Below are 14,633 nucleotides of genomic sequence, written 5' to 3' on the forward strand. Positions count from 1 at the left end.
TTCCCCCAATACCTCATCCAGACTCACACTCTGGCCCCTCTTTCCCGGGGATTTCTCAGTTCACTGGTCTGATGCTGGGTGACCACCCCTTTTCCTTTAGTTTCCACTCCCAGCGGACTGCAGGAACCCTTCTATCTTTGAGGAAGGGCAGTCTAAGCTAAAGCCTGCTGCTCTCCTGCCCCTTTCTCTACAAACCCAACCGAGTCCCAGCCCCAGGCCTGAGATCCTATATTTCTCTATACAGGGGTCAGCTAAGCCTGGGGCCCAGCTCACTGTGGCACTAATGGAAAGATCTTAACGGTATGTAGAGGGGTGGTAGGTAGGGGCTAGTCAGTAGCAGATGCTCCTTTTCTAATCCCTGCCAGCATCTTGTTGAGACAGCAGCCACATAACCCCCCACCCCCCAGCTGTCCCCTCTGTGCCCTGGCCCAGACCCTCTTGACCTCAAGCCAAGCACTCCCTCTTCCTTTCCCCAGGGCTGCCAAGGTGTTGTTCTGGAGCTGGGCCACCCCCCTGCTGCCCAGAGTGTCTGAGCTTGGCACTTCTCCCAGACTGTGGGCACAGGTTCGCTGGCTGGCAGACGGGCTAGAGACACTGTTCCAGCCATCTCTCTTTCCTTGGAAATCTGGCCAGAGACTGACTAGCTTAGATGTGGCCTGGCATCAGAGGCAGCCACACCCTTTCCAGCTGTCCAGACCTCAACCTTGAGCATCCCACAAAGTAAGCTTTGGTGGTGTCCCCTATTTGACAGATGCAAAACCAGGAATCACCTGCTAGAGGGACTTGCCCAGGGTTACAGGGAACAGATGGCAGCAAGGTGCTGCCTGACTCTTGGTCCAAAGTGCTTTCCTGTGTGCAGGGTGAATGGTGGGGTGGGTCATGGGTGCACCCCCCAGAGCCCAGTGTCTGGCCCTGTGGAAAGAGGGCAGGAGGGGGAGACACACACACCAAACATCACTTATTAACGTACATATTAAATGGTAGCATGAAGAATGAATAAAGAATGGATGTGTGCCTTTCACCTTATATTCTGCTTTTCTGTTAGAGGTCTTCCCCTCATTCGATCATTCATTCAATTATCAAACATTGAAACCTAGGAAACCGTGCTCGAGCCAGTGTTTTGCACTTAAGATGTGATGTAGTGGGAGAGACAGACATGGTTTCAGTAGGGGAGGGATTTTGGGTGGCTTCCCAGAGGATGGGATTGCAGCAGGGAGTGGTGGAGCTATAGCCAGACAGTGGGGTGAGGCTGGGTGTTTGGAGAACCTCGGAGCTTGCGGTGGCATGCAGGTGTGCATGGATAAGATATGAAGCCATAGAGGGAGGCCCCTCTTGAATGTTGAACTTTACTGTGCAGACAAGGGGGAGGGAATCAAGGATCAGACTTTCATTCCAAGAATCAAAAATTAACTGAGCTGGGGTACCTGAGTGGCTCGGTTGTTTAAGTGTCCAACTCCTTTTTTTTTTTTTTAAAGATTTTATTTATTTGACAGAGATAGAGACAGCCAGCGAGAGGGGGAACACAAACAGGGGGAGTGGGAGAGGAAGAAGCAGGCTCATAGCAGAGGAGCCTGATGTGGGGCTCGATCCCACAACACCGGGATCACGCCCTGAGCCGAAGGCAGACGCTTAACCGCTGTGCCACCCAGGCGCCCCTAAGTGTCCAACTCTTAATCTCAGCTCAGGTCTTAATCTCAGGTTGGTGAGTTCAAACCCCACATTGGGCTCCATGCCAGGCACAGAGCCTACTTAAAAAAAAAAAAAAGTTAACTGGTCATCTTCTGTGCCCTGACTTTCTAGATCTTGGAGACGTGGCAGCAAACAAGAGAGACAAAAGTCCTTGCCTTCATGGAGTCTATGTCTAGGAGGGGAGAGAGACGATAAACAAACAACTAATAACCATGCTGATGATAATATGATATGGAGAAGACAAAGTAGGGAAGTAGGGGTGGGGGGTGCTGGGTTTGAGGTGGGTTTCCAATTTTATTTTTAAAGATTTATTTATTTATTAGAGAGAGAAAGTGAGCATGTGTGAGCAGGGGGAGGGGCAGAGAGAGAGGGAGAGAGAGAATCCTCAAGCAGACTGCCCACTGAACAGGGAGCCCGACCCGGGGCTCCGTCCCAGGACCCTGAGATCATGACCTGAGCCGAAATCAAGAGTTGGCACGAAACCGCCTGAGCCACCCAGGCACCCATAGGTTTCCAATTTTAAATTTGATGGTCAAAGAGGGCGTTGCTGAGAAGGTGGCATTCTTTTTAAGATTTTTTTTTTCAACTAATCTCTATACCCAACGTGGGGCTCAAATCCACAACCTGGAGATCAAGAGCCGCACACCCCACCGACTAGGCCAGCCAGGCGTCACGAGAAGGTGGCATTTGAGCGAATATCTGAAGGAGGGGAGAGAGTGAGTCATGTAGGTCTCTGGGGGGAGAGCATTCTGGGAAGAGGGAACATCAAGTACTAGACCATGAGCAGGGAGCATGCCTAGCACTTAGAGAAACAGCAAGGAGGCGTGGATGCCTGGAGCCTAGTGGGTAAGGAAGACCTTAAAGGAGGTGAGGTCAGAGAAGGGGGAGGAGTTGAGGGGAGGAGCCTTGTAAGTGACCGCTTCCTTTGGCTTTTACTCCGACTGGGATGCAAGCCGCAGACGCAGATGAGGGACTCGAGGAGAGCCGAGATCCGTCTTGGGCTTTCACAGAACTGCTCTGTTTGCTGGGTGGAGAATACAGATCTTCCTGGACAGTGGGGGTAACGTCCCGATAAACCCACTGTAAACTGAAAATATCCTAAGTGGAAAATGCATGTCATACACCTTACCTCCCGAACATCATAGCTTAGCCCAGCTGTCCGAAACGTGCTCAGAACACTCACGTTAACCTGCGCTTGGGCAAAATGATCGAACACGGAGCCTATGTTGTAACAAGGTGTTGACTCTCTCCTGGGATGTACTGAATGCTGGCCAGAAAGTGAGAAGCAGAATGGCTTCCTGGGCACGGGAGGGCTGTCAGCACAGGGGCCCCTCACTCTCGTGACTGTTGCTGGTACCGTGACCCAGCATCACGAGAGAGGATTGCACCTCATACCGCTAGCCTGGGAAGAGATCCAAATTCAGAATTCAGAGTATGCTTTCTACTGAATGCATATCCCTTTCGCACCATTGTAATGTCAAAAAAAATCATAAACTGAACCATCGTCCCAAGTCTGTGTCTGTAGACTGTGAAGGGCTTTGGGGAGGAAGCCGGGATGCCATTTAGGAAGCGATCACAGTTGTGTCGGTGGCTGGGACAAAGGTGACAGCAGTGATGGTGGTGACGTGGTCATATTCAAGAGACTTATTTCATATTACTATACTGTGTTTCAATTATAAAAAGAATGTTTGTTGTAAAACGTTAAAACAATTAGGGGAGGCTGGCTGGTTCAGTCGGCAGAGCATGTGACTTTTTTTTAAAGATTTATTTATTTGAAGAGAGAGAGAGCTGAGGGAGGAGCAGAGGGAGAGGGAGAGAATCCTTAACCCGACTCTCCGCTAAGTCCAGAGCCTGACGTGGGGCTTGATCTCACAACCTGAGCCGAAATCAGGAGTCGGATGCTTAAAATACTGAGCCACCCAGGCACCCTGGGCATGTGACTCTTGATCTTGCTCTCTGAGTTCAAGCCCCACATTGGATGTCGAGGTGACTTAAAAAAATAAAAGGTGTAAAAAGACATTAAAACAATGAGAAATATTATGAACTAGAAGCAACAGGTGCTGATGACTGAGCATGCGCAGATAAGAGCAGCGCTGGCTCCTGGAGGAGGAGCAGATCTGTGGGGCAGGGGAGGAGTTCAGACCAGACACCTGTGAGCATTTAAAGTGCCTGCCTGGATATCTGGGGAGACATGCAGATGGTCAGTGGGGAGTTCATGCACTACACCAGCTGGAGACTAAGGAGGCAGGAACAGTCTGGCCTGGGGTGGAGATGAAGTTGTGGGCACAGTCCTGGGAGCGCACACGCTATGATTAAGAAACAAGGGTTGAAGTTGGAATGGAATGCTCCCTGAGAGGTGAGGGATGGGCAGGTGAGAGGAGCCTAAAATAGAAACCGCTGCACAAGGTGCTACGGGTCCCCAGAGTAGCCAACTCCTTGGGATCAGGGACCACTTCCCAGAGGCAGGGCATTTGAATCAGGGCTTAAGGGATGAGTAGGAGGTGGCCAGGTGGAGATTGGGGGAAAGGCATTCTGGGCCAAGGGTGTGACTAAGGACAGGGACAGTGACAGAGTAGGGCTTATTCCCCGTGGGAACAAGGCTGTCCCCATAATACACATCACTCCTACCCCATTCTTGGGCGTGGAGCCCAATGCAGGGCTTGAACTCATGACCCTGAGATCAAGACCTGAACTGAGATCAAGAGTCGGACACTTAACTGAATGAGCCCCCCAGGTGCCCCACCCCATTCTTTTTTTTTTTTTAATATTTTATTGATTTATTTGACAGAGAGAGACACAGCGAGAGAGGGAACACAGCAGGGGGAGTGGGAGAGGAAGAAGCAGACTCCCAACGGAGGAGCCGTGCGTGGGACTCGATCCCGGAACACTGGGATCGCTCCCTGAGCCGAAGGCAGACACTTAACGACTGCGCTACCCAGGTGCTCCCCCACCCCATTCTTTAATGTGGATAACTGATGGATATTCTGTCCAGACCAATGCCGTGTAAAGCCCCGTCCCCACTTTAGTCAAAGGGACATCTCTGTGACATTCTGCAATCTACTTGTTCAGGGCAGTGAGGTTTCCCCTATTGCCCCAGGGGGAAGAATCCTGATACCCCAATAGAGAGTTCTATTTCCTTTGTGGTCCAGCCCTGTGTCACCTCTTGAGGCCACCTCCCCTTGATGCAGCCGTGATGCCCGATGTACACTCTGCACGCTCCTCTAGGACACTGCCTTTGCTTTATTTCCCCAGGCCTGGGATCTTCTCCTCCCTGTTTCCTTCCTCCTCCCCAGGCACCTGGCCCTTCACTTTCCCTCCTTCCCTAGTAGACATCACCTCGTCCAAGAATTCATCCCTGACTGTCCAGCAACGAGGGCCGGGCTCCTGTCTGCTCCCACAAAGATCTGTATTTATCCCAGTTGTAACACTTATTGTCCTGTGTGGCTATGGTCTGTGTTAGGTGTCTGTCCCCGCATTAGATGGGGACATCTGAAGGGAAGGAACCAGGTCACGTTCTTGTGTATTTCCCAAGGCTGGCACAGAAAGTGGGTTTGTGGAATGAGTGGTAAATCTTTGCACATTTGCATAAGCAGTGTTCCTATAAAGGAGCACTGAGGGAAAAGCTGGGTGTTTGGGAGCTCCCAAAGCCCCTGGGGAGAGTTTGGGGTTTTCCATCCCACCCGCTGGGAGGGTGGGGTGTGGGCCCTTTGCCCACAGGATCCTTGAGGTTGGGAACTGCTGCCACCTGCTGGACATGGCCGGTGCTTCTTCGCTGGCACCGTGGCCGCTGAGCACCTGCATGCCCAGGTTGGAACGATGACGGTCACCACCTGTCCTCCAGAAGCCCTCAGGCTGGTGGGAGAGACACCTTGAAGTGACAAGACAATGATGGGAAAGTGGAGGGGCCATAGGGGTCTGGAGGAGGAGGATGAGGCAGCTCGTGCAGAATTTAGGAACAGAAGTGCCCCTGGGGCAGTGTGCGTGGGGGGTGCAGAGTAGAAAGGGGCAGCTGACATAAAGGGAGTGTGTGTGTGTGTTGTCGTTGTTGTTGACCTTCTCCCATTTTTCTTTTCTGTTGCTTTGTGGCAGGCTTTCTCTCCTTTCCTGGGATGTCTGGCCCAGTCCATTACTATGCAAAGCACTGGTCATTGCATGAGGTACCTTACTTAACCCTTCCTGTGACCCTACTGGGGAGGTTCCCCATTAGTTCCATTTCACAGATGAGGACGATAAGGCTCAGGGAGGTAAGCACAAACAAGGTCACATAGTTTGTAAGCCCCCAGCCCTGCAAATCCCAGCTGTTTTGACCACAAAACCCACCCCCTGCCCGGCCGGCAGCTCTCCTTCCCACTTCCAGGCTCCACCACCCCAGTGCACCACCAACGTTGTCCATCTTCCAGCTCAGCCCTGAGGCCTGAGCTCAGCCATCCTAGGGCAGCAGGGGAGGAGGTAGACTGGACGGTGGGCAGCTGGGGCGTGAGCCTCACCGCTCAGTGTGTGGCGCTGGAGGTAGGGCTTTGCAATGGTATTGGCTGTAGGGAAAAGCACTGAGGATATGAATATAAGGTTATTCCCTCCTTTTCCCAATGAGAAAATTTAAAAGAAATTTGGCCCAATATTCCAGTTTAAACATTTAGGGATGCAGGTGAAATGAGTGACTTCCTGGTTATACTTAGTTAAAAATATCTAAGTTACATTATCTTAAATCACATGTTTTTAAGAATAAGTTTATTTCAAAACAATTATTTGCTACTCACAGGGCTTGTGAACATTCATTCAACCCCTCACTTGCATCTCTGACTTTCTTCGTCGGGTGTCATCCTGAGCATCTCCCTTTGAGTTCCCTAACAGGGTTTTCTCGAACACATCATCTCCACTGTGCTGGGAATTACAGAACTTGCTGTCACTGAAAACATCATTCCAAATCATGAGAGAGGGGTTGTGTTTCATCTAAGTGGTAGGTTAACATTTGTGATCTCTGTAAGGTAGCACAGAATAATATCAAATAGCAATCTCCCGGTCCTCCTCCTTGTCTTTCCCGGCTTTCTTTTTCTCTCCAGCATTTCTTACCGCGTGGTATACTCATTCCTTTGTTTATGGTCTATCTGCCTTCATTAGAATGTCAGGGAATTGTGTCTTCCTGTTTTATGTCCACCATCTGGAAACATGCCTAGAACATAGTAGGTGCTCAGTAAACAGTTGTGGAATGAACGAATCGCTTAATGACTGCAAAGCTCTTAGACATTTGACACCCAGTGGCAGCCGGGGCCACGCGCGAGGACGGCATTGGAGTTGAGGGTGGGGGGAGGCAGTCCCCGCAGGAGCCAAGCCCTCATAGAAAGGGATCCGTGTCAGGGGGAGCCCCGTTGTTTCAGGGTGTTCGCTGCACCCAGGCAGACTGAACTAATTATGAAATGCACTGAAGGTAGTTGGAGAAAGGAGGTAAAACACGGAACAGGGAAGAGCTGGGATGAGCCTGTGATGGTGGACTGGAATTTAGGTCTAATGGTGAACTTTTTCTTAATATGTGTAAATTTTATTAGTTAGGGTTCTCCAGAAAACCAGAACCACTAGGATGAACACCGGGAAAGAGGTTTTTTTATTTTTAATTATTTTAATTTTTAGAGAGAGCATGATGGGGGGAGGGAAGGGAGGAAGGGTAGAGGGAGAGTCTTTCAAGCAGATTCCCCACTGAGCACAGAGCCTGACAACTTCAGGCCTCAATCCCACAACTCATGAGATCAGGACCTGAGCGGAAAGCAAGAGAGGGTGGCTTAACCGACCAAGCCACCCAGGCGCCCCCTGGGAAAGAGGTTGATTACCAAGAATTGACTCGGGTGATTATGGAGGCCGAGCAGCCCCACAATATCCTGTCTGCAAGCTGGAGGGTCAGAAAGCTGATAGTGTGGTCCCAGTCCCAGTCTGAAGGCCTGAGACCCAGGAGCACCGATGGTGTCAGCACCAGTTTGAGGGCAGGAGAAGACCCATATCCCAGCTTGAGCAGTCAGGAAGAGAGACAGAATTCAACCTTTCTTCTGCCTTTCGTTTTATTCAAGCCCTCCATGAATCGGACGATGCCCACCCACATCAGGGAGTGCTATCTGCTTTACTCTGTCCGCGGAGTCAAATGCTAACCTCTCCAGAAACACCCACACAGACACACTGAGAAATGTTAAACCAGATAGCTTAGCATCCCATGGCCCAGTTGTCACAAATTTAACCATCACACAGTTAGAGAAATAAACATAATATAAATGTGTATGTTTGTGTGTGTGTGTAGACCTGTGTCTACAAAGTGGGCCTAGTAGAGATTAATTGCAATGTACATGCCTAACACACAGGTCTTTTTTATTTTACAGGATTTATATTTTATTTAGTTTTTTGAGAGAGAGCGAGTGAGAATGGGGTGGGGGAGGAGGGGCAGAGGGAGAGGGAGAGAGAGAATCTTAAGCAGGCTCCATACTCAGCCCAAGCCCAACACAGGGCTCAATGCCGGCACCCTGAGATCATGACCTGAGCTGAAATCAAGAGTCAGACGCTTAACCAACTGCGCCACCCAGGTGCCCCCATTTGAGAATCATTGTAGTAATAATTAATCTGGGCAAGACATATCAGTGGATGCTGAATCCTATGGGTGAAAGTGGGGTAAAGGAAAGGATGTGTCATAGTCTCAAAATACCTCCCTTCCCCAGTGCTTATTAATCATGGTCAAGTGATCAGCATTGATCCCACCTGTGATGGTTCCAAATGATATTGGCTAGGAGAACACAGCATCCTTTCTGTGATGTCTCTGCACAAAATGGGTAACAGTGGTCTAATCCTAAGGAAGGCATGGACAAGCCCAAATTGGAGGATGGTCTACAAAATAACTTCCCTGTAATCTTCAAAATGTCAAGGCCATGGAATTCAAAGAAAGGCTGCAAATTGTTCTAGACCAAGGGGGACCAGAGAGATGTGACGACTGGGTACAATCTTTGATACCATATTAGATTTTTTTTTTTTTTTTACCCTAAAAGGATATTTTTTTGGACACCGAAGAGCAGTTTTGAAATTGTTTCGAAATAAAAAGTTAAAAGAAATGCCTTTCTCCTGACTGACTCCCGCTGGCCTACAGGGTTCATTTTGGACAAGCTCTGAGGAAACTTCCTGGGCCGGTCACTGGGTGTGACCTCCTGTGACCTCCTTTGTGCTCCCACTGTTCCTGGACCCCCAGACACTTTTTTTCTGCTTATATCTATGCTTCATTCCTGCTGGCCTCAGAGGTCCCCGAGACCAGGTCCCTGGGCCCTGTCTTGATCATGGCACAGATCAGCCTCTCAAAACACACTGACTCAATCTCTTCAAAAAAAGGGTGCATTTCGGGGTACAGTTCAACCCCACCTCTTCACCTGGGGCTCCACCAAAGACATCATTAGTCTGGCTGTTGGAGGTACGTGTCTCAGTGGCACCTACAGGCAACCAGGAGTCATGTCTGCCAGTTTTCTGGGAGTAATATTTATGATTTAGGGTTGAGGATCTAATCCCCTAGACATGACCTTGCTGAAGAGGCTTCTCAATGGGGAAGATTCAATGAGCACGTGGGGGGGGGGCATGGGCTACCTAGACGACCCCTCCCCCACCCCCAGCACAGTGGACCCCGCCAGGCTCAAGGATCAGAACACTGGGGATATTGGAGGAATAATGAGCAATATTGCTAGGAAGAATGGACATCCAAAATGTTAAGAGTCTGTCAGGAAGGGTTGAACTTTTTTCCTTCTGTTTTCTGCTGAGCTAAGATTGGTCATATGCGTGGATGATGCCACTCAAGCTACCAAGTTGCCAACTTTTCAGGATGGGGGGCTGGGGTACCTATGCCTGTCAGCACTCAAGCGCTCCCAGCTCTGTGCCTCCCTTCTCATCTACTGATGTGGGTAGAGCGCCCCCTCGGGGTGAAGGACATGTGTGACGGTGCAGGAAGGGGCTGGGGAAGCTCTGGGCCCGGGTAGGAGGGTTCCAGAATCCAGGAGGGGAGGCAGGGGCCTGGCCAGCCAGTGGGGGGCGGAGCCTGACAGGGAGTGCCTAGGCCGGAAGGGAGGGCAAAGGGCTCTGTATGTTGTCTGCCTGCCCCACCCCACTGACAAGAGTCCCAGTCACCAGGCCACCCTCTCTGTCCGGGGCCCTAGAGGGGTAAGTGTCCTTCTGAAACCCACCTTGTCTCTTTCCTGCGGCTTAGGTGAGAACTTCTTTTCTCCTTGAGGGTCCAAACGCCTTGTCCCCTCTGTTTACCTTTGTGCCATGCAGAGGCCACACTTGCCACCCCTCAGCATGGCACAGTCCCCCTGGTTTACTCTCAGAGGTCCAGGAAATGGGTACGGGTGGAGGGGGCAGGAAAAGAACTTTCCAGACCCCTCCCCTGCTGACATTAGCATCAGAGCCAAGGGAAGAGCAGAAGGGCCCAGATGTGGGACACCTCATCTAGACCAGCTCTAGATCCCTCCTCCCTTCTCTGTCACCCTACAACAGAGCCCAGAATCCCAGGTGGCTGGAGCACTGGGGGACGCCCAGAGAGAGCCCTCGCTGGACCAAGTCCTCCAGGAGCGGGATGAAGCCATTGCCAAGTGAGAGGCAGATGCTTGCGGGGGTTGGGAGGGCTGTGGGTGGCTGACCCTCAGGGCTCTGTCCTGCTAGAGGAGAGGAGGTGAGAAGTCAGGTATTCCTGCAAGGAAAGCCACATAAGCACTCACCCTGTCACAAGGTGGGGGGCTGTGGCCACACGGCAGAGGTGCGGGGTCCAAGCCTCGCGCTACTCTCCCCGCCACCTGCAGGAAGCAGGCAATGGAGGCCGAGCTGGACACATGCAAAGCCAAGTTGCGTGCTGTGGAGGCCCAGCTGCTGGAGGTCCTGGAGGAGAAACTGAGGCTGAGGCAGGAGGTGGAGGCCTGGGAGGTAGCGTGGGAATGCCAGTTGGGCCGGGGAGGCATGGGGAGAAGGAGAAGGGCACAGGGTTGGTCCTGACCCTGCTCTCCTGCCCCCAGGAGGATATGCAGGAGCTGGTGAGGCAGCGGGTCGAGAGTCAGCGGCAGAGAGAGTCCAGGGGCACTCTGGGTGCCCCCATGGACCCCGGAAGTGCCAGGGCCCCCTGGGTCCGATTCCCCCTGGGTCGGTGGGGACGCTGGTGGTGACAAGCGCTCAGCCCAGGACCTTGGGAGCAGTGTCTTTATTCATTAAAGCTTGAGGTCTGACCACCTCCGCACCCTCATGCTCTCTCAGTGCCCGCCTGAGTCCTTTTGTGCAGAAACATGGAGCGGGCCCCAGGGCCTGGAAGCCTGGGGTTTCCTGCCCCCTGATGCCAGTAACTCTTAGGCCAGAAAGCCTCGGATGGCAGCCACAAAGTCCTGGGGGCAGTCAGCATGAATCCAGTGGCCAGCATTGGGCACAGTCTGCATCTGGGCTCGAGGGAAGAGCCGCCTGATCTCCACGTGGTGGCTGGGGCTGTCCGTCGAGGAGAAGGCCACGCAGAAGGGGTCAAAGTGGGAGGATGTGGAGAGAGAGAAGTGGAAGCAGAGCAGGGAGAAGAGAGCTACATAAGCCCACATGCCCAGTGGTGTTTCTGAATTCTCAGGCACCCCCCCACCCTCGCCCACACCCAAGCCCTCCCCAAGGCAGGATCCCCAGGCTGGGGCCCCTCCCACCACCACCAGTAAAACTGGCTTACCGCACGTATTGAGAATTTCCACCCAGGAGGAAGAGTGTTGGCCCAGGGTAAGATTCTTGTCGTGGTGGGAAAGCCAAGATCTTGTCCACATGCTGGGCCAATGCTTCCAAGTTCACCCTCCACACGAGGCGCCCATCCACCTCCACCAGGTTGGTGAGCAGGAACTGACGCTCGGCCATGTCCTGTGGGGAGGGGGAGGTCCAGTCGTTGGGGGAGGGGAGCCTCCATGTGAGGTCTGGGGTTGCCTCTTCCCTTCACAGGTCCCAGCCCATAACACCATCCGAGCACGGGTGTGTTACTTGGATAACAGTGCTGAGCTGCTCATCGGCCAGTTTTCGGGCAGAGGAGCGGGGCATCTCATCTGGGATGTCTACAGCCCTCATGGCTGCCATGTAGGACGCGAAGTTCGAGCTGGATGTGGTCTCCACTGGGCTGATGTCCACAGCAATCAGGCGTTCCACCAGCTCTGGCTGTGTGAGAGAACCAGGCTTGGGACCGACCTTTTGGCAGGCATACTGGGTCTCAGGCAGAGTTCCCAGATCCTGAATTTGGCCATCCAAGGCTTGAATGAGTCCCAGGGTCCACAATGGATGGGAGGAAGCCCCATATAAGGACGGCTCACCCTCTGGAGTGCCAGCAGCATGGCTGTCTTGCCTCCCATGCTGTGGCCAATGAGGACACAGGGCACGAGGCCCAGCTGGGGCAGGAGGTCCTGCAGGTCCTGGCTCATGGCCTCATAGCTCATGTCTGGGTTGTGGGGGCTGTCACCATGATTCCGAGCATCCACAGTAAGCACCTGCAGAGTGGAGAGAGGGCGGGCAGAGCTGGCATCCACATTCAGGGCATAGACAGCCTAAGGCATGGCATTCCTGCAGGCTGATGGGGGTAGAGAGCCTAGAGAAAGATCCTGAAGTGGAAAAAGGGCCTCGATGGTGACAGGGCCCAGTTCTCAGACCTAGGAGGCCAGAAGAAGAACCTAGGGCCGCTTACCAGAGAAGAGAAGGCCCAAGGAGAGTGACCCTGTCTCTAAAGGTTTGGCCTGGCTGGGTGACCAGCCAGAGAAAGCAGGTGCCAAGAATTTCCAACAGCTGGAGGACAGAAGGATGGGCTACTATAAATGGTGGTCATCCCTAGTGAACGAACAGGGGCTGGCCCCCTTAACGGGGAGGGTGTTGGCGCTTAGGCATTGGACAGCCAGTGTGGAGTACACACATGGGCATCTATAACAAGAATGAAGGACTGGACGGATGCAAGCACGAGAGAATGAACGGGGTCCACTTAGCGCCACGGTGTGCCATGTGGCCTCCATCCTTAGAGGCTCAATCTCTTCCTCATTTCTGCTTAGAGAGACCGGCCACTCCCCGGCAGGTGTCCCGTACTGAGGGCGGAGAAAGCGGGCCCCGCCTCGGCCTCCTCCTATCCCCGCCCAGCCAGGCCCCGCCTCCCGCGGGACCCCGCCTCTCCCGGAAGCTCACCCTTCGGCCAGTCTGCTGGGCCAGGGCCTTGGCGATGGAGTTGAAGTTGGTTTTGGAGCCGAAGAGCCCGTGCAGAAACACTAGGGCCGGACGGGTCGCCTCTCCGTCCAGAAGCTTATAGGAAAGTAGCACCGACCTGGAGGGAGGAGCAAGGATGGAGGAGGGGCCTAAGGTGGCTGGGGAAGGGGTTTAGGGGAGGGGCCTGGGCGGGGGTGGGCGCAAGCGGAGGAGGCGGGGCCGTCGCGGCCCGACTGAACGGGGAAGAGCGATGGACAGCTTCCCACATGGCGCCCTTGACTGACCTCGGCTCGGCACCGCTTCGGCCACTGCTGCTAGGTGCGACGGGCACCCTCGAGAAGCTGAGACTGTAGGGGCCGAGCCCCCTAAGGGGGAGCCTCCAGGCGCGGGTCCAGCGAAGCATGCCCTGTAGCAGCTACCTGGCGTTCACCTCGTCCTGTCCCCTCGCTCCGCCTCCCGCCTTCGCTCAGGACTCCGCCCAGTTCCGATTGCAGCTCCGCCCTCTGCACTGCCCACTAGTGCGGAATTCCCCGCCCTCTCCATCGTTTCCTTACGTAATCCCAGAGTACAGTCTGTTCTCCCCAGCTCCGCCCCTTGCGTCATTACGAAATCCCCTCAGCCTCCGCACCGGCAGGATGTAGTACCGCCCCTGGCCACGCCCCGGGCGGAGCCACCGACTGTCCCTGGTTGCGCCCCTCGCTAAGCTCTGCCCAGCCTCTTCCGGCGTCGAATCCTCTTGGGTAGTTAGGGTGCTGTGGTGTGGGAGCCCTAGCCCCGCCGTTCGGAACGTCCTGGATTTGGGGCGCGAGCTTTGGGCGGCCGCGGGGCAGGTCCTTGGCAAGGTCCCCGCACCTGGCCTGCTCCACTCTGCCCTCACGTACCGCCTTGGGTGCGTGTCATACTTTCAGTGCCGCAGGCGGGCGCCGAGAGGCGCCAGGAGTGGCTCCCGTCGTCAGGGCGCCAGCTTGGAGGCGCCGTGCTCCACAGCCGGGGGCCCAGGCAGGCCGGGTGGTGCCCCTCTTACCCATCCCGAAGTCCTCGACTCTAGAGAGCTCATCTCCAACCACCCTCCACGCCCGCCATTTACAGGTGGGGAAACTGAGGCACATGACTTGTACAAGAGGTAAAACCAGAATCGCTGTCTGATCTGCCTTTTTTTTTTTTTTAATCTGCCATTCTTGATTCGAGTCAAGATGGGAGACCAGATGTTTGTACTAGAAGCTTTTTGCCGCTTTGAGCTAAAATGGATCAGATGTGCTCACTCCTCTTTACGAGCAGAGAAATAAAGGATCCTCCCACCCTCAGAACTCAGCACATCCTGCCGAGAATTAGCCGCCGTTTGGAAGTCTGACCGGCTGCCAATTTCTGTCCCCAGTCTGGGTTAGTGGTGGCATTGTCTCAGGTCTCCACCCGCTTCCACCACAGTCCATCCTTTAGCGGTTACAGGAGTAGCTGGTCCTTTTACAGCATTCTGCTCAGAGACCTTAAGGGATTCCCCATCTCTAAAGTTGGGAGTTGCCTCCGTGGTCCGTGTTTCCCCCTCCCCTGGCCATCCTACCTGCTTTTCCACCCATGCTTCCTATACTCTTACTCCCCAACCGGAGAACTACTTTGCACAGCTCCTTTTTGGTTTTTTATTTTTATTTTTTATAATTTTTTTTTTAAGATTTTATTTATTTATTTGACAGAGATAGAGACAGCCAGCGAGAGAGGGAACACAAGCAGGGGGAGTGGGAGAGGAAGAAGCAGGCTCCTAG

At 53.5% G+C, this 14,633-nt stretch overlaps 2 protein-coding genes across 2 annotated transcripts; one reads left to right on the forward strand and one right to left on the reverse strand.

Moving 5' to 3' along the window:
• Positions 1–9,712: 9,712 nt before the first annotated feature.
• On the forward strand, positions 9,713–10,928 carry LOC148110477 (BICD family-like cargo adapter 2). The gene is made up of 4 exons (XM_087868177.1): positions 9,713–9,855; positions 10,192–10,286; positions 10,494–10,614; positions 10,704–10,928. Exons 3-4 carry the CDS (start codon positions 10,504–10,506, stop codon positions 10,848–10,850), a joined length of 258 nt encoding a protein of 85 aa, XP_087724303.1. The 5' UTR covers positions 9,713–9,855; positions 10,192–10,286; positions 10,494–10,503; the 3' UTR covers positions 10,851–10,928.
• On the reverse strand, positions 10,869–13,350 carry ABHD11 (abhydrolase domain containing 11). The gene is made up of 6 exons (XM_045786190.2): positions 13,161–13,350; positions 12,859–12,994; positions 12,006–12,179; positions 11,683–11,853; positions 11,384–11,565; positions 10,869–11,160 (listed from the first exon to the last, which is right to left on the reverse strand). The coding sequence occupies exons 1-6, from the start codon at positions 13,277–13,279 to the stop codon at positions 11,028–11,030; spliced, it is 915 nt and encodes a 304-aa protein (XP_045642146.1). The 5' UTR covers positions 13,280–13,350; the 3' UTR covers positions 10,869–11,027.
• Between the last annotated feature and the right edge of the window lie 1,283 nt (positions 13,351–14,633).

The sequence above is a fragment of the Ursus americanus genome, chromosome 2 (genome assembly GCF_024610735.1).
Source record: "Ursus americanus isolate L20-20 chromosome 2, mUrsAme1.1.p, whole genome shotgun sequence".
In the NCBI taxonomy this organism is placed as follows: domain Eukaryota; kingdom Metazoa; phylum Chordata; class Mammalia; order Carnivora; family Ursidae; genus Ursus; species Ursus americanus.